At 44.5% G+C, this 19,604-nt stretch overlaps 2 protein-coding genes across 4 annotated transcripts in view; one reads left to right on the forward strand and one right to left on the reverse strand.

Moving 5' to 3' along the window:
* The window catches only part of LOC147061328 (tectonic-1-like), a 104,354-nt gene extending 90,271 nt beyond the window's left edge, over window positions 1-14,083 (forward strand). Inside the window, exons 10-14 of one of the 3 annotated variants that reach the window (XM_085934938.1) lie at window positions 3,614-3,719; window positions 3,791-3,926; window positions 4,015-4,168; window positions 12,150-12,281; window positions 12,632-14,083. In XM_085934938.1, the coding sequence (XP_085791064.1) occupies window positions 3,614-3,719; window positions 3,791-3,926; window positions 4,015-4,168; window positions 12,150-12,281; window positions 12,632-12,778 (675 nt within the window). In that variant the 3' untranslated portion in view covers window positions 12,779-14,083. Of the gene's footprint in view, window positions 1-3,613; window positions 3,720-3,788; window positions 3,927-4,014; window positions 4,169-12,149; window positions 12,321-12,631 lie in introns of those variants that run through there. The other 2 variants (XM_085934946.1, XM_085934954.1) reach the window with 2 other exon arrangements.
* hvcn1 (hydrogen voltage-gated channel 1) overlaps window positions 11,806-19,604 on the reverse strand; it is a 40,596-nt gene continuing 32,797 nt past the window's right edge. Inside the window, exons 4-5 of the mRNA XM_085934968.1 lie at window positions 14,862-14,974; window positions 11,806-13,057 (exon numbers count right to left, since the gene is read on the reverse strand). Coding sequence (XP_085791094.1) covers window positions 13,001-13,057; window positions 14,862-14,974 — 170 coding nt within the window. The 3' untranslated portion in view covers window positions 11,806-13,000. The remainder of the gene's footprint in view (window positions 13,058-14,861; window positions 14,975-19,604) is intronic.

Below are 19,604 nucleotides of genomic sequence, written 5' to 3' on the forward strand. Positions count from 1 at the left end.
CTCGCCTGAAATCCACTGTCATCTCCACGGTCTTGAGCGGGTTCAGCTCCAGGTGATTTTGGCTGCACCAGTGGACCAGCCGCTCCACCTCCTGTCTGTACACATCATCACCGTCCCGGATCAGTCCGATGAGAGTCGTGTCGTCTGCATACTTCAGGAGCTTCACAGGAGAGTCACCTGAGGAGAAATCGTTGGTGTAGAGAGAGAAGAGCAGTGGGGAGAGGATGCACCCCTGAGGGGCGCCAGTACTGGTGGTCCTGGAACCAGATGTGATGCTCCCCAGACTCACACGCTGTCTCCTGTTGGTCAGGAAGCTGGTGATCCAATGACAGGTGGAGGCAGGCACCGCGAGCTGGATGAGCTTCTGTTGGAGGATGTCAGGAGCGATGGTGTTGAACGCCGAGCTGAAATCCACAAACAAGATCCTGGCGTACGTTCCTGGGGTGTCCAGGTGGTGCAGGATGTAGTGCAGTCCCATGTTGACCGCATCATCCACCGACCTGTTTGCCCGGTAGGCAAACTGGAGGGGGTCAAGCAGGGGACCCGTGACATGCTTCAGGTGGTTCAGCACCAACCTCTCGAAAGATTTCATGACCACAGATGTCAGAGCGACAGGTCTGTAGTCAATCAATCCTGTGATGGTTGGCTTCTTGGCCACTGGAACGATGGTGGAGCTTTTGAAGCACGAGGGCACCTCACACAGCTCCAGGGACCGGTTGAAGATCCATGCAAAGCTCAGCACAGACTTTCAAGCAGGAGGGTGACACGCCGTCTGGGCCCGGTGCCTTCCTAATCTTTTGTCTCCGGAACACCTGCCGCACTTCCTCCTCACGGATCTGGAGTGCGGGCACGGCCTCTGCAAGAGAGAGATTAGGTGACAGCTGTGATGGAGGTGTGGATAGAGCGGTTGTGAGGGGAGGGGAGTATGTTGATTGTGCTGCAGGAGGTCCTGTTGTGTGGGAGGAGCGATCAAACCTGCAGTAGAACCTGTTCAGCTGCCTTGGGCTCTCCACAGGACGGTTCGTTTCTTGAAGCCCGTGATGCTCTGCAGACCTTTCCACACTGTTGAGGGATCAGGATTGACAGAGAGATGTCTCTCCAGGCTCTCCCCGTAACACCTCCTGGCTCTCCTGACCTCTCGGTTCAGTGTGTTTCTGGTCTGCTTGAACAGGTCCCGGTCGCCGCTCCTGTAGGCCTCCTCCTTGGCTTTGCGCAGCCTCCTGAGGTTCGGTGTAAACCAAGGTTTGTTGTTGTTGTACGTGCAGAAGGTCTTAGTCTGCACACACAGGTCCACACAAAAACAGATGTATGATGTAACAGTGTCAGTGAGTTCATGCAGGTCTGAGGTTGCAGCTTCGAAAACTCCCCAATCTGTGCAGTCAAAGCAGGCTTGGAGGGCCTGCCTTGACTCCACTGTCCACTTCCTCACAGTCCTCACTACAGGCTTAGAAGTTTTTAGTTTCTGCCTGTAGGCCGGGACCAGATGAACTAGACAGTGGTCCGAGAGTCCTAAAGCTGCACGAGCTACAGAGTGGTATGCATCCTTAATTACGGTGTAGCAGTGGTCCAGTGTCTGTGCCCCTCTGGTGGGACACGTAATGCTGTTTGTATCTGGGGAGTTTGTGTGTGAGGTTCGCCCTGTTGAGATCACCCAAAACAATGATTAGTGAATTTGGTAGAAGTTTCTCCATGTCTGTCACCTGGTTGGCCAGCATCTGCGTGGCTTCACTCGCACGCGCGCGTGGTGGAATGTAAACAGCCGCCATGACGATCGAGGAGAACTCCCGTGGTGAATAGAACGGTCGGCAGTTTACGAAGAGTGTTTCTAGGAGAAGGCTGCAAGACTCTTTCAACACTTTGATGCCATAATTCCTTCAGAATCTCAGGCTGCTCTTGGAGTACTCTCCTGTTGCACAGCGTTAGCAGCTGATCTCCAGTGTAAACAATGCTGTGGCTCATAGGTTTGCCAAGTGAGGTAGTGAAAAGTCCCAGAAAGAGTAGAAGAATGCTTACGAAACTTTACAGATACATGGTGAGTTAGATATCTATGTATTGTAAACACGACGAGAGTCAGGGAAAAAAATAACTTAAAAACAAAGAGAAATGCACAAAAACAAGGAAAAGTTGGGAGCTGTGGTAACTAGTTGCCTACCGTGGCATCATCTTGAATTAAGATTAAGTAGTAGTAGCAGTAGAAGTTTGCATGAAGTTGACCACATTTCCCATGAGTGCCAGGCAGTGTCATAAGGAGCGAGAGTGTCTGTCACCTGCGGAATGGAGCTGGACAAATGCAGCTTGGACCAGGGTTTATTGAAGGGAAAAAGGTGGTGGAGGAGAGGATGAGGGGAACAAACAGGCTGGAAGACATAGCAGGACTAACTGGCAAACAGGAAACCAGGGAGGACTGACTAACAGGACGATCCAACTGGGAGTGACATGCAGACAGAACTTAAATACAAGACTGGTAACGAGGGCCAGGTGACGGCGATTACAATGTTTACGGGTAGACACAGGCGGGGAGGGGCGAGTGCACAGACACGGGGCAGAGACGCAAATTAACATCATGACAACAAACAATGTGACACAAGGCTACGAGGGGGAGGAGGCGTGGATGAGTTCCAAAATTGTTCAAAAAGCTGATATTTGTTGGTCTTGAAAACATCTGAAAATTGTGGATGTATTTGTGAGAATAATTTGGAGACAAATACTCTCCACATAGGGGGCACAGTGGATGACTGGTTAGCAGGTCGCCTCACAGTGCAGAGGTTGTGGGTTTGATTCCGAGTTTGGCCTTCCTGTGCAGAGTTCTCCCCATGCCTGTGTGGGTTTCCTGCATGGTAAATCGATTGGCCACTTTAAATTGCCCGTAGGTGTGAGTGCAAATGGTTTTCTGTGTGACCTGCCGGTTCAGGGGAGTCCCCCGCCTACTGCCAAGTCAGCTGGGACATGCCTGCAACCTTCGTGAGGAAAAGTAGTTATAAAATGGATTGATGGATACTCTCCCTATACTCTTAAAGTTCCTATGAGTTGAACAAAATAAGGTTCACAGTTTTATTCTTTTCTTCTATTTTTTTAAAATGATCAGTTTTATCTGCCACTGCTTGTCGCAGACAAACTTATTGCAATAGAATATTTTGCAAATATTACTTGAGTCACTGGCAATATTTACGTCATACGAAAAAAACAGAATGCACATTCACAAAAATACTAAATCTACTGGTAAGAGCCTAAATCAAATGGAGACTAAAGCTCCTCATCTAAAATTGTTAAAACATTTCTGGACTCCATGTATGCATGCATTAAATCTTTTTCATTATTATCAATTTCATTTTTATCAATTATTATCGATATTTTTTTTTTAATTTATTATACCCGGTCGTGTTAGGGGGAAATGTAACTTAGTGTTACACATCACAAATAGAAGCAGATTATCTCATGCAGGCATTCAAGTAGAGATTTACTGTAAGAGGTGCACAAAAACACGATTCCACCACTTGAACTGCGGTGGCAGGGACAAAACCTTGCAATGAAGGTCACCAGCATTATCTGCATTTTGTACTGGTATATTACAGATATTAATTTAAATTTGCAACTGTTTTGTGTCATCTAATAGGAGAATAAGAATGTGCCATTCCAGAACAGTGGAAATCCAGGTCATATCGTCGGGCTTCCTATTTTGTCTAGGCAAGAAATTGCCGAATATCCTTTATTCACGAATGGTATAATTATCATTAGCAATGACTTGTTCAATTTCTTTGAATTCTGATGTCCTTAACAGTTGTTTTTACAGGAATGGTGTTAAACGTCAACCCTGGAGACACACTGTCTCTTCTCCAGAGTTCTGCAAAACACAACTGTATAAACAGTCTTCATAAGCGTTCTCCTTTGTTGTTTGGTGTGGACTCAATATCTGGGTGCACATTAAGGCATGACCTTCTCAGCACAAACCCCAAAAAATAATTTTATTGAAAAGATGCATACAGTATGTGATTGGATGTATTCTGTCTTCTGCAGACTGGAAGATGTAGCCAACTGCTCTTTAGTTTCACACATCATTCTTGATGTTCTGCGAGGACAAACCAGCGGCCAATATGTTGCTACTTTTGGAAACTCTGCATTACAAAATTCCCTTGACTGGGTGCCCATCAAGGACAACTATAATCACAGGGTAAGCAAAGTTTGAACATTGATTCCTCAAGATTTCCTCAAACCGAGCAACATGGCTAAACTGGACTGAACTCGTCAGTATCTGGGAAAAAGTAGTTGGTAACTTCTGTGTATTACAGTACATTGACTTTTGGACACATAAAACAACTCATTACTACGTAAAAAACGCATTACCTGGACCTTTTTGAGCACATATACTAATTATTATTGTTATTATTATTATTAACTGATTTATTAATTGTATTTATTTCTTTATGTATTTATTTGATACTAACATGGTGTTTTGGAAAAAGCAGATATCCATCCCCGCTGTAACTGTATTTACACAAGCACGTAGATAAAATTGTTCATACCATTGTTAATGAAAGAAAAATAAAAATGATGATGATAGAACTTTATTAATCCCACATCGGGGAAATTTACTTGTCACAGCAGCGCATACGAGTGCAAGAATACAAGTGCCAAAATTTCAAAAAAGGATCAATAACAGACAAGGGCAAAGACAAGTGCCGCTAGCAGAGACGAAACACAATTTTATCAGGTGCCACGCATGTTGTCGAGTCTGACAGCAGAGGGAATGAAGGACCTGCAGAATCGTTCCTTCCTACATCGTGGGTGTAAAAGTCTGCCGCTAAAGGAGCTGCTCAGGGACCGCACAATGTCATGGAGGGGGTGAGAGGTGTTGTCCATGATGGATTTCAGCTTAATTAACGTCATCCTCTCACCCAGAACCTCAATGGAGTCCAGGGGACAGCCCAGGACAGAGCTCACTCTCCTGACCATGTGATTCAGTCTCCCCCTGTCCCGGTCCGTACTGCCCCCACCGCAGCAGACCACAGCGTTGAGGATGGCTGAGGCCACCACAGAGTCATAGGAGGTCCTGAGGAGAGCCCTGCGCACACCGAAGGACCTCAGTCTCCTCAGCAGGTGGAGGAGGCGACTCTGGCCCTTCTTGTACAGGGCATGGGTGTGATCATTCCAGTTCAGTTTGTTGTGAAGGTGAACACCCAGGAATTTGTAGTTCTCCACTACCTCACTACCTCAATGTTCACCGGAGTGAAGTGGGGTGCTGCCCCCCCCCGAAGCTCACATTCATCTCCTTCGTCTTGCTGGCGTTCAGCTGAAGCTGGTTGAGCTCACACCAGCTGACAAAGTCCTTGATGACCTTCCTGTATTCCAGATCGTTCCCCTTCAAAACATATCCAACACTGGCCGTGTCGTCGGAGAACTTCTGGATGTGGCAGTGTGCAATGTCAAATTTGTTGAAGAACAGATTGAGTTCATCCGCCCAGTCCTTGTCCCCATCAGCTGGTTTCCGATCAACCCCTTTACCATGGCCCGAGATGGATTGCAGACCCCGAGATGCATTGCAGACCCCTCCAGATGTTCCTGGCGTTGTGAAGCCCCATCTGCTTCTCCAGCCTCCTCCTGTAGTTCTCATTCCCCTTCCTGATCTTCAGCCGGATGATGATAGCAATATATTTAACAATGGAAGAAAATTAACCAATTATAGTCAAACATCACGTTTAAATTGTGGTTCAAAAGAATTATTCAAAACAAAACCACAGTCATGCAACAGTCCTGGACAAAAACTATGGTAAGCTTAGAAAACAGTTTTTAACCATAGGGACATGTTCAGACAATGTGTTCTCTAATGAGCATCGCCTGTGTCTTCAATCATAAACCTCTTAGTCGACCTATTTTAAAGGGTGATGACTCGTCACTGTGAAGTATAAATTTACGAAACTAAACATTGCGAGGCGAAGGCGGTATAAATGGGCCTTCTGTTGCAACACACAATTTCGTTTTTGCAAGTCCTGTGTAACATCTCATCCTTGATCTTGTATCAACGAAATTTGATGACTATGGATTGTGGCTTATCACTCACAGAAGCTGGAGCTGAGGGGATGAGTGTGCAGTGCACTCTTAATGGCCAGCACTGATGGCTGGGGTATTTTCTCTTCGTCACCTTCAGGGATGTTAGAAATTCTGAGGTTTTCTCTTCTGGACCGTCCTTCGTGGACAAGCAGTTTATTATTTGTTCTGGGCAATTACTTTTAGCACCTTAATCAGTGTTGATTACACGATCTGGGCCCCTTATTCCAAAATGCCAACACGACTTTCCGCTTCCCTAATTCTGGGTTTAACATTAGCCAGCTTGCTTTTAATGTCATTCAGTTATTGTTTCATGTCCTTCGGGAAGTTCAGTATCCCCTCCAAAACTTTGCACATCGCTGAAAGGCACGCCCTGCTATGAGTGCTCGTAGTCGCTGTCTCGACTCGTTCTACACGGCGGTGAATTTTTCCTTCGTGCGCAGCTGTGTCATGTCTCCATTTTCGCCCCTGCTGGCCGGCTGATGCGCCCTCTGTGTTAGCACGTCACTAATACGGCTGATCGCCACCAACTGTCATCTCTTACCCGCTGATCAGGGTGTGTATATATAGACGCTATTCGCGGGTCAGTCCTGGCCGTATCGTCTCCTTTGAGACATGCACACCTGCCACCTGATTGCCGCTTGCCTGATCTGCTGTGTAACGGTACGCCTGGCTGGTTGTCTGCCTTGACACAACAAAGTCAAAGTCCGCTTTATTGTCAATTTCTTCACGTCAAGGCACACAAAGAGATCAAAATTATGTTCCCCAGCGTCCCACAGCGACTAGACACAGTACACAACACTCACAATCAAATAGCACAAAGAGTAAAAACGAACAGACAAGAGCAATGAATAAGTAATAAGCAAATAACCCAAATAAATAAATAAATAAATAAATAGATAAATAAGAGCAGCAAAATGGAGCAAGCACGCTAATAGCAGACAGCCAGATCATAGCGCAAAAGAATAGGACGTCATGCAACAGAGGGGGGAGGGAATTCAGGATCCGGACAGCTTGGAGTACGAAGCTGTCTCTGAGTCTGGTGGTGCGGGAGCGCAGGCATCTGTACGCCTACCACTTGATTCCCATTTGCCTGATCCGTTGTATAACGAGATGTCACCACAATAACCTGCTTTGCTGGTGTTAAAGTCTCCCTTTTCCCCTTTTCGCATTCCCTAAATAAACAATCCGTGTTGCACATGGTTGTCCTGCCTCATACGTGACAGAAAGCACGGCAGCCAGCTTTCCACGCTTGTCCGCAGTGTTCAGATGCACTTTGTTCAGAGGCACGCCCTGTGCTATCAGCGTGTATTTCAATTTATCACTTATTAACCCGCGAAAAGTGCATTCACAAAACCACCTTCTCAGACAGGGGTGTCAAACTAGTTTCACATTGGGGGCCACATACGGCCTCGGTAGTTGTCAAGTGGAATGGACCATTACAATTATACCATACTCTGCTATAAATAACCAAAATATAATGTCTTTACTTTTTTTTCTTTTTTTTTGGTGGAAAGAAACACAAGAACATTAGGAAAATGTTGAAATTTAATGAACATTCCTTTCACAAAACATTAATAGCATTACATTAACATAACTTAAAACCTTAACTGTAATGCACTTTAAGATTAAACGAGATTTATAAAGAAAGGAATTTTTAAACCATGTGCATATAAAATCTAAATTTACTCCCTGGCTACACCTTACAAACCAAGAAGAGTGCTATTAAGTGTGTAAAGAAGAAAGTATTCACATGTCCTGTAAATGTGGAAACCTCATACATGAAACACACATACAATACATATTGAACATTCATGGAGTTGCATGAAAAGTAGAAATCCACCATACTTTTTTTGTAGTGAAGTTGCTGACTAACATTAAACTGCACACTTTTTTAATCACCACAGTAAGGATTCATCTTCACAGAGCTGTATTTTTCAACGCGAACAGTATCTAAGGCAACATTTTAAAGGCATTTGACTAGTCTGGACTTGTTTTTGTCCCTGATACTTGGCATCCTTTGGCCTGTACAAGTGCATCAATACCAGAATGTCATTTAAGTGCTTGTTTGTGAGCCTTGAACGCATTTTTGTTTTATTGATATTCATTACTGAGAAAATCTGTTCACAAATTAATTTGTCCCAAACACGGACAAACTTTTAGCAGCCAGGGCTGTTCATTTGGTGTACCCTGGTAGTAGATACTGATAAAATTTGTCCAGACCTACAAAGGCAAATGTGCTCTTCAAATCTTCATGTCATCGGCTGTTGTGGTGTCCATCATTGGCACCAACTAAAGAAACTCTTCAGTGACAGTCAATGTCTCATCAACTCCACGAATAAATAAGGCCAGTTGTGCCACTTCTGTGATGTCAGTGCTCTCGTCAATTGCAACGGAAAATGTAATAAATGACGACTCTGTTTCAATTGGCTGTCTAAATCTGCTGATAGGTCCGAAATCCTCTCTGCTATAGTATTCCTCGTCGGGCTAATATTAGCAAAAGCTTGTCATTTCCCCAGACATACATGTTCAGCCGCCTTCATCATGCATCGTTTAACAAAGTCACCATTGGAATACGGCTTTGATGCTAACGCTATTTTGCTGACAATTAGCTAGCTGGCTTTTACCACTCCTTCACTGACTTGTCGGCTCTGGATGAAAGTTGACTGCTGTTTCCTCAGACCCGCCTGCAATTTGTTGATCTTATCTCTTCTCACTTGGCCTTGCAAGCCGCCATTTTTTTTTGCTGTGAAGAGTCTCGTAGTGGCGTCGATTATTATATTCCTTCCATACCGAAACTTGTTGCAAACACACCAAGCACAAAGGTTTTCCGTGCATTTCTATAAATAAATAGAATGTGGTTCATTTTTCATTGAAAATTCTACACTCCGTATGTATTTTTCTCTGTTTGGATAATGACATTTTGACTAATGAGGGTGTAGGGGAGGGGTAGAGACCAAGGTAGAAACGTGGTAACAAGCAGCAATTGGCGCATTGCTACCGTCTGCTGTGTTGGGTCTGTCTTCTCGGATCAAAACAATGTTGTCTTCTACTCGGATCAAAACAGTGTGCCCCATATCGGATAATCCATGAATTGCATATCATTAAAAATATTAATTCCGTCTCTTTTATGAATTTTTTCACTTTTAAATTATCTTGCGGGCCTTATCAAACACGGGCCTGATCGAACTTCCTTGCAGGCCGGTTGTTTGACACCCCCGCCTAAAACGATCAATATGAAACACAAAAACATAAAGGAGCATGGCAAAGGCATGCGTATCATTGAGTTCACGACAGAGTATAGCTGGTGTTGTGCTAAAGCAGGGATGCAATGTTGAGGTCCTCAAACCGTACACCCGCAACACCTCGGTTGCGCCTAGAAATTCTGTCCATAAAAGTTATGAACAGGATAGCTGACAAAGGGCGGCCCTCACTGTCCAAGCCTCACTGGGAACGAATCCGACTTACTGCCGGAAATGCGGACCAAACTCCGGCATCGATGATACAGGGACCGAACTGCCCTTATCAGTTGATTCGGCATCCCGTACTCCCGAAGCACCCTCCACAGAACTTCCCGAGGGACACGGTTGAATGCCTTCTCCAAGTCTACAAAACACATGTGGACTGGTTGAGCGAACTCCCATGCCCCCTCGAGTATCCTGCCGAGGGTATAGAGCTGGTCTACTGTTCTACAGTCAGGACGAAAACCACACTGCTCCTCCTGAATCTGAGATTCCACCTCCCGACGGATCCTCCTCTCCAGCGCCCTTGAATAGACCTTAACAGGGAGGCTGAGGAGTTAGATTCCTCTGAAGTTGGAACACACCCTTCTTAAAGAGGGGAACCACCACCCCAGTCTGCCAATCCAGAGGCACCGTCCCCGATGTCCACGCAATGTTGTAGAGGCGTGTCAGCCATGACAGGGAGGCTGAGGAGTGTGATTCCCCTGTAATTGGAACACACCATCCGGTCCCCCTTCTTAAAGAGGGGAACCACCACCCCAGTCAGACAATCCAGAGGCACCATCCCCGATGTCCACGCAATGTTGTAGAGGTGTGTCAGCCATGTCAACCCCACAACATCCAGAGCCTTTAAGAACTCCGGGCGGATCTCATCCACCCTCGGGGCCTTGCCACCAAGGAGTTTTTTAACTACCCAAGTGACTTTGACCCCAGGGATTGGAGAGTTTGCCTCAGAGTCTCCAGGCCCTGCTTCCACAATGGAAGGCATGTCGGTGGAATTATGGAGGTCTTTGAATTATTCTCCCCACCGACTCACGACGTCCCGAGTCGAGGTCAGCAGCACGCCATCTCCACTGTAAACAGTGTTGATGGTGCACTTCCGAAGCAGCATTCCGCTTGGTCATCCAGTACCTCTCAGCTGCCTCCGGAGTCCCACAGGCCAAAACGGCCCGATAGGACTCCTTCAGCTTGATGGCATCCTTTACCGCCGCACAGGCGGGTTCTGGGATTACCGCCACGATAGGCACCGACCACCTTTCAGCCACAGCTCCTGTTGGCTGCCTAAACAATGAAGGCGCAGTCCACACGGACTCAATGTCCCCCGCCTCCTGCGGGACGTGGGAAAAGCTCTGTCGGAGATGGGAGTTGAAGGTCTTCCTGACAGGGGATTCTGCCAGACGTTCCCAGTAGACCTTCACAGTACGTTTGGGTCTGCCAGGTCGGACCGGCATCTTCCCCCACCATCGGAGCCAACCCACCACCAGTTGACAGCTCCGCCCCTCTCTTCATCCAAGACATGCGGCCGCAAGTCTGATGACACGACTAAAAAGTCGATCATCGAACTGCCGAGGGTGTCCTGGTGCCAAGTGCACATATGGCCCTTATGTTTGAACATGGTGTTCATTATTGACAATCCGTGTCAAGCACAGAACACTGCTCGGGTTCAGATCGGGCAGGCCGTTCTTCCCAATCACGCCCTTCCAGGTCTCACTGTCATTGCCCATGTGAGCATTGAAGTCACCCAGTAGAACGATGGAGTCCCCAGAAGGAACATTCTCCTTCCAAGGACTCCGAAAACGGTGGATACTCTGAGCTGCTGTTTGGTGCATAGATACAAACAACAGTCAGGACCCATCCCCCCACTCGAAGGCGAAGGGAGGCTACCCTCTCGTTCACCGCGGTGAGCCCCAATGTGCAGCTGCCTAGCCGGGGGGCAATAAGTATACCCACCCCTGCTCAACGCCTCTCACCGTGGGCAACTCCAGAGTGGAAGAGAGTCCAGTCCTTCTCGAGAGGGCTTGTGCCGGAACCCAAACTGTGTGTGGAGGCAAGTCCGACTATGTCTAGTCAGAACCTTTATACCTCGCACACCAGCTCGGGCTCCTTTCCAGCCAGAGAGGTGACATTCTATGTCCTTAGAGCCAGCTTCTGCAGCCGGGGATCGGACCGCTAAGGTCCCTGCCTTTGACCGTCGCCGATCTCACACTGCACCCGACCCCTTTTGCCCCTCCCACAGGTGGTGAGCCCATGGGAAGGGGTACCCACAGTTCCTTTCCGGGCTGTGCCCGGCCGGGCCCCATGGGCGAAGGCCCGGCCACCAGACGCTCGCCTTCGAGCCCCACCTCCAGGCCTGGCTTCAGAGGTCCAATTTTCTTAATCGTCATAAGGGGTTCTGTGAGCTGTGCTTTGTCTGGCCTCTCACCTAGGACCCTTTTGCCATGGGTGACCCTACCAGGGGCATGAAGCCCCAGACAACATGGCTCCGAGGATCATTGGGGCACGCAAACCCCTCCACCACGATAAGGTGGCGACTCACGGAGGGGCAAAAGACATTTATTTCCACATGTAATTTATTAATGCAGATATGCAGGGTTAATAGCAGCTCATACAATATGGAGCCCAAGCGTCATAAATTTTGACACATCACAGACATTTCCACAACACCGACTGGATACAAAAGGGACTGAATTCTGGGGCTGGAACAAAATAATTTTATTTCCATTGATTTTATAATAGTGGACAGTATGAACACATTCATTTACATACATAAAGCAAGGTTCCACTTTCTGTGTGCGCGTGTGTGTATGTGTGTGTGTGTGTGCGTGCACACTACCATCTGAATACTACATGCTTTTTTATTTGCAGGATTCACAGATTTGCAGTATCCCGTTATCACTTCATTTACAGATTGAATGGACCAAATATGGATTCCTGTGGAATCCCCAAACTCAGATTGTGAGTGTCGAGGAAGTTATCCAAACCAATACCACCACCTTGGTATGTAATACAGTGAAAATGTAGGTTAATATACACTTAAACAGGGATTTGCATTCATTGACAAACCATAAATACCAAGAAATACAAATTTATTGAAATCTTATCTATGTCCATTGGAGGGTTGGTAGCACTTGACGCACATGACTCGTTAATTGAAGAAAATCTGTCAGCATCCTTCTACTTGGCACTAACTGGATTGCAAACAAAATTAATAGTTTGATAATAGATAATAATTTGGATTATCAAAATCTAGACTTATTCTGTGATTTGGGGGACATATCACTTAGGTTTTACACTTCATCAAGAAACAAAATATGCATTCCTAATGAACTCTTCTGTGTCTTTTATAGGCTAGTTTTATCAAAGGCAGTGATGCACTCTCAATTCAAAGTTCGGTGAGCTTCAAAGAAATTTCTGCTGCTGCCCTTGCTGGTTACAGAGCTCCACCGACTATCAATGCCGAGCTGCCTATTGACTTCTTTTTTCCATTTGTTTGATACAGCAACTAACAGACTGTGAACGTCCACTTATCGAAATGGTAATTATGATTACACAGAGAGCAAATAATTGATTGAATGAAGCTAAGTATTTAAGTAGTAACGTAAAATATTTGGATTATTGAAATCATGAACTGAGAAGATTCAATTTAGAAATGATACATGGATTTATGCAAAAAAAAAAATGTTGCATGATATGAACTCATTTAAATTCATTATCAATCAGAGGTCTATGCCATGCCTCTTGAGAAGTGTCTGAAGCTTTTCGTTGTCTTGTTGCTAGAACAGATGAGACATCAAAGTTAATTTCATGTTTCAGTCATCAGGTACCAATCAATCCATGTAGCAATACATATCTAGAAATGACTTAATTATGACATGCATTGGATGAATCTTATTTTAAATTAATTTTATTTTTGCTAATAACCACAGACTGTATCGTTAGATACTGCAGGAAACCAGCAACTACACAGTTAACATTGTTGCACTTACCGACATGGACATAGAGGAAACCCAAAAGTTGACACCCTCAGAACTCGACATATTTGATTTCGGACGCAAAATGTCGGGAAGTCTTTTGACTCGGTTCTTGGACTACGCCTCGGAAACCGATGTTAGTTGGAGTTATTATTTAGCAGGTTTTAAACCAGTGGGACACCCGACCGTAATAAAATTTTACAGACTCTATGACTTTGTTTTCTGTTGTTTTGAAAGTGTAAATGGTGGAAATAAATACGATAAATCAAAATAATGGCATCTGCAAACGTTTGGACACCTTGCAGACTTAATATATTGTACTGTGTACTTTGTGAATCTGAGATCTGACAGTGTCATGGATTGTTCACAATCATCGTCTGGAAAGACCAGGTGATGTCAGTCGCAAAGGTGTTACATGCCTAGACTCAAATGACATTACCCCAACAATCAACAACATGGTGGAGCAGTTGTCCAACATTGAAACTGAAAATAGTTGATGCTCACAAAGCAGGAGAAGGCTCTTAGAAGACACACCTGTTCATCAAAACAAATGTCAGACAGTATTTTGTGTACATCTGGAAGGAACGGCTGGCATTGGCTGCTGCTTGACTAATATTTTATATGTCAATAAAGTTGAGTCATTTTGTACGATAAATACATTTATTTGTGTGCTTATTGTTGACTCATGCTTTAATCCTAAACTGAAATCCCATTGTAGATAGCATGAACAGCTTTTTTTTTTTAGCTGCCATGTAACCTTTTAACATATTACAGATTTTTGTGGACAGTATCATTGTGTATCAATCTTTCAAGGTTAAGCAACCACCAGATCAATTGAGGGGTCTAAATTTGATAAGAGACTCCCAAATCTGAAATTTGACCCTTTCAGATGGGTAGTAAAAAGGATTGAAGTAGAGACCCTTTGGCACTTGGGGTTGTTGCCATTAAGAAAATACATAAACCAGCTGCCCCCCCCCCCCCCTTAAATGGAACAAAATCCTTTTTTTTTTTAATCCACATTTGGCTAATGGCCTAGAAATTAAAAATGCAGGATTGTGTCGCACTCACAAATATGTATGGTCCTGCGTGCGTGTTCCCTCGTTTATCGCGGGGGTTACATTCTTAATTTGTGTGCAATAAGTGAACTTCGCAAAGTAGACATTGAATTTTTTATTAATACATATTTTTTTGTTTTGGGGAAGGATAACACCTCTATTTGCACCATTACAACCCTCCCCCAGCCTCCATCACAGTTTCTAATAAATTCACTTATCAAATGCAAAAGGAAGCAGAAACTACAACACACATGCACACGCATGCATGAATATGCGCGCGCATGCACGCGCACACACGCATACACACACTGAGTAAGACTTTGGTTGATGGGCCCTTGAAGTGAGAACTTTTTGTTTTAGTTATTTCATACTTAGTGTCACAACGAAAAACACAAATTAGCAATGGTATTTAGAATTTTAGTGAACAATGACAATCTTACGTCATGCACAACCTGCCCACCAACAGCCCACACAACCATGCATTACATGCATTTTGGTGTCCGCTATTTGGACTCTTATTCAGGACTTAAGAGTAAGCAGTGAATACTTACTAGTTTATCAACGTGCTGTTGTAGTTCGGTGATTCTTTCTACGAGACGGTCATAGCTCCCTTTCAGCTTATGCATCTTCTGGTCTGCACGGGTTTTTACTGACACTAGGATTCCTGCAATAGATTTAATCATCACATAAATAATAGGATATACTGTATATAGCGTAATTTTCGGACTATAAGTCGCGTTTTTTTTCCATAGTTTGGGGGGGGGCGACTTATACTCAGGAGCGACTTAAATGTAAATTTTTTCACAAATTTTCCAAATTTAAAAATCTGCGATGTAGTGAAACCGCGATAAACGTACCGCGATGTAGCAAGGGATTACCTTCATGTGAACTGCAAGTGACGTCCCCCGTGCCGCGCGGGGGTTGTTTAAATAAAAGACAAAGGATTTGATCACGGGATGACGAAGGGCCCCACGTTTGAAGGGTTTAATGATTTGGAGTGACACAAGGTTTGAAAAACTTAAACTTAAAAAAGGTCAGTACTGCAATTTCACCCCTGAAAAAAAGAAACCCAGAAGTAATTTAACAGTATTTCGGGACAAAGTGGTGGTGAACTTACTGGGTTCTCACTTATTGGGTGGAGTCTGCTTAATTGACACATCAGCCTGACTACGTCAGTAAAGACAACAAAGGCATGTTACTCTTGTTTTCTGGCTTGCTTGCTTTGCTAAGTCAATGTCCTGTTGTTTTGGAATACTGTATTATTTTAATATTTAGGCAGCAAAGATGCCTCATAGATGCGTTGTGGTACCCAGCCGAAAGAAAGGATTAACATACATCTATTCCTCAAGGATGAAAAAAGGCTTGCCTCTCAGCGAGGAGGCTTGCCGTGGAACATGTCAGCCACCTTGTCGCTTTGTGAGGAGGCTCACCGTGGACAGTGTTGGCCGGCCCACCACTCAGCAAGACTGCTCCCTATGTCGGCCAGCCCACCGCTCAGCAAGAATGCTCCCTATGTCGGCCGACCTGCCACTCAGCAAGGAGAGTTGCCGTGGACCGCATCGGCCAATTACATTTCCGATAAATAACTGCAAGAGGAGGTCGGCTTGCTGGAAAGATCGGCAGCACCGGACGTCCAGCGAGAAGCTCTTCAGTGTGTGAGCGTGGCTGTTAAAGCACTTCCTTTTTGGATAGGCGGCGGAGGGAGTACCCTCATTTGTGGACTTCAGGGTTAATGTAAGTCAATTGAACCCTTACAGATTTCAATAAAATATAACAACCTATGAACAATTCACCTGACATAAAGCCTCTCGGAACGCATTGTGTTCACATACGTATGTTGGTGACTGATGAAAGTAAATGGACAGATGTGACGAGGTTGCTCATTTTTTGCTCAGCAATAGAAAGATGAATTGTTTTATGAGGTTTTCAGAGCTTGAAAGAGGCCTTTGAGATGTCCATATGCATTTTAAGGCTAGCTGATCTCCGTTATGTTGGGCATTTCTAAAAGCATTTGTTATTTTATTATTTCTCCAAAATGCTTAGATAAAATAGAAAAATCATTTTCCCGATCAAAAAATACAAACTGGACTACTTAACTAAAAATGGACCTTTTCGCTTTTGTGTTTTTTTAAATGCTATATGGATAAACTGAGTTGAGTCAGATTCGTCAAACAATGTTAAGCCAGCATCATACAGTAAGGCAGTTGCACCTCCTGCTTGGGCTCTTATTTTGAAACCTATTCACACCAGCGCACTATTTAGCGCTTTACAATGGTCAAACAACAACTCTAATTGGAGGAGGCGTTGATATTCTTACATTGTTGTTTATAGTCATCTATTAAATCATTATTATTTTTGGCATTAATTTGCTACTTGGTGACTTCCTTAGGAATAACCTCGGTTTTGGAACATCCCAATTCTTGAACAAATCGGAGTTCGAACGAAAAATTCGAGATTTTTTTGCTTCCGATGTTGGAACAAAAATTCGGAGGTCGAACCTCGCAAGATGAGCCGAGAGGACCTGAGAAAACCCGACCGCGCGGCCCGGATGCCGCATGACTCCGTTCGTTGTTATTGTATTTTCGTTACTTTAAGGATTGTATTAACCCCTAATCATGCCTCGAAAGAAAGCAAGTGGGAGCAATAAAACCATCTGAAAACACAAAGACGCTCTTGAACTCAGTGAACGCCCTGCCCTGTCTTGCCGTCATGTTTTGAGGGTTTTTGTTGTCTTGTCTTTTTGTCATATTGTCTCTTGCTGTTTTATTTTGATAAGTAACTTCTCTCGTTTCAGTTCGTGGGCCCTTCCTCTGTGCAGTCTGCTTGTCTTCCCTGATCCTAATCGTGTGCACCTGTGCCCTTGATCCTGATTGTGTACACCTGTGTCCTTACCCTTCTGTGTGTATTTAGTCAGCGTCTTCCCCTTGTCTTGTGCCAGTGCGTCTTGTCCCGTCCAGAGCACCAGCGATTGCGTGAGTTAAAGAGACCTTTTTGTTAACCTAGTTTGTGAATAAACTTTTGTCGTCAACCTAAGCATTGTGTTTTTCAGTTTTTGTTTTTTGCCACCTTGTTTTCCCTCTTTTGAGGTGGTTTTGGTTTTTTGCTGACTCCAGCCTGTCAGAATAAATTCCTTTTTTGTTGGCACTCTGCATTCGAGTCATCTCCTTGATACAAGTCTGACACACCCGGCGCGCAGCGGTTGTGCGATCGGACCAACTTAAGCTCCCTGTGCACTGAGGTCCACTTACATTTTGGAAAGTACATCAGAACTTTTAAAATATTTTCCAAACTTCAGCGACAGCTCTGTCACATTAATGGAACCAGCGCGGTGCAGTTGCGCGATCGGACAAAAATGCGCAAATGAAAAAATGCTTAAAAAAGGTGGGGTTTTTTTAGTCTTGGAATGGATTTTAAAAAAATCAATTTTTAATGGGATAAATAGATTCTGAATTTCAACAAATCACTTCTCGAACCTGGTATGCTCTGCGCAAAAAATTTTTTTGATGACACATAAATGTGTTTTGATTTTAACTTAATATTACCATAACTATTTAAACCTAAGGCTCTAATATTGAAGTCAGTCATGCGCTTGCAACTCATTGACTTGATTCAGCACCCCAATTTCTTGTAACTAATCAGAAATTAAACAACCTGTTTTGTTTCACGTGTTTATAGCTTGTGATGAATCTGCCGACAGAAACATCAAATTATTAGACTGACATTGCCCTACTCGGTGGTGCACTGGTTAGCACGTCTGCCTCACAGTTAGGAGGGTGCGGGTTCAATTCCACCTCCAACCCTCCCTGTGTGGAGTTTGCATGTTCTCCCCGAGCCTGCGTGGGTTTCCTCCCACATCCCGAAAAAACATGCTTAATAGGCCAATTGAGCACTCCAAATTGCCCCTAGGTTTAAGTGCGTCGGTGAATGGTTGTTCGTCTCTGTGTGCCCTGCGATTGGCTGGCAACTGGTTCAGGGTGTCCCCTGCCTACTGCCTGATGATGGCTGGGATAGGCTCCAGCATGCCCGCGACCCCCATGGGGAAAAACGGTACAGATAATGAACGGACGGACATTGGCCTCCACAGCTGGAATCCGGAACCAGGTAATAGCTGGAATCCGGAGCCAGAGCTGTTCATGGCAAAATGACACAAGCAATAAAGTTGTCGGTTCTTGCAAAATAACCACTGCCCAGATTTAAAATTGGTTTAAGAATAGGCAATTCAAACCTGTTGGAGCCAATTTAGTTTCCTTGGCTTAAATTCTTGTTTTTGTTTAAAATTTGCTGGCCTTGGGCCATGGACTTTTATTTGACAAAGCCTTTGGTCACCTGGTTAGTCACCTGGTTAGTCACCTGATCAGGTAAAGATGGCTGCTCCCATTTAGTAGTCAGTCTCAGCCAGTCTCAGTTGGACAAAGAAAGAAAATATTAGTGATATAGTTTTTTACCGCTCAAAGGCCACTCAAGCTACTACAAGCCTGTATTTATTTTGGAACTTGACAACTTTGAACTTAGAAAACAAACTTTAGTTTACTTCTTGGAACCCGTTACATTGAAACCTTAGTTGGATTATAAACAATTTGGATTTGCACCTGTGTGCCACCTGCTTGCCTGCCTGCCATTCCCCCTCCCCCCTTTCCTTGCTTGGCCTACCACCCTTGCCTACCTGCCATTGCCTCTCTCTCTCAGCCTACATGCCTGTTTGCCTCCATTTTGGACATTCTACCTCCATCTTCAAAAGGGTATGAGCAACAGCTGTACACGGTGTTTTAAGATAAGTGTGTGACAAGAACTATACAACATCTAACCTTTGAAATTTAAACTGAACTGAAACTGACACATTAAGTAAAAAAGTATCAGGAAGTGCTCAAAAAATGAAAACTCAACTTGAAATGAGATTTGTTTGACAATGGAATGTGGATTTATTTGAAGTATGTTTCGCCACACAGTTGGATATACTGAACTTTGGAACACATCCTTGCATCGAAATTGAATTTCCGGTCACTTTAATCACTTTAATCACAATTGTTTGAAGATGTCTCAGTCTGAGTAACCTGAAGTTGAAGTTGCTGATTCTCACACAGATGATGTCAATGTGCAAATCATGGCTGAACAGCTGTTGAGTCACCGCATTGCAACCCGAAAGGTTGAGTTTTTGCACAAGAAAGCAAAATGAGAAAGCAATTTATGGATAATGCGGAGTGTCGTTGAAACGGTGGAATTCGCTAAATGTGAGGAAAAATGGTAGCAAGCGCGTGAATTTGTGTAATGACAAGACGCCCAATGTGAGAATCTAA

The sequence above is a fragment of the Syngnathus leptorhynchus genome, chromosome 2, assembly GCF_054491065.1.
Source record: "Syngnathus leptorhynchus isolate UIUO chromosome 2, UIUO_Slep, whole genome shotgun sequence".
Taxonomy (NCBI): domain Eukaryota; kingdom Metazoa; phylum Chordata; class Actinopteri; order Syngnathiformes; family Syngnathidae; genus Syngnathus; species Syngnathus leptorhynchus.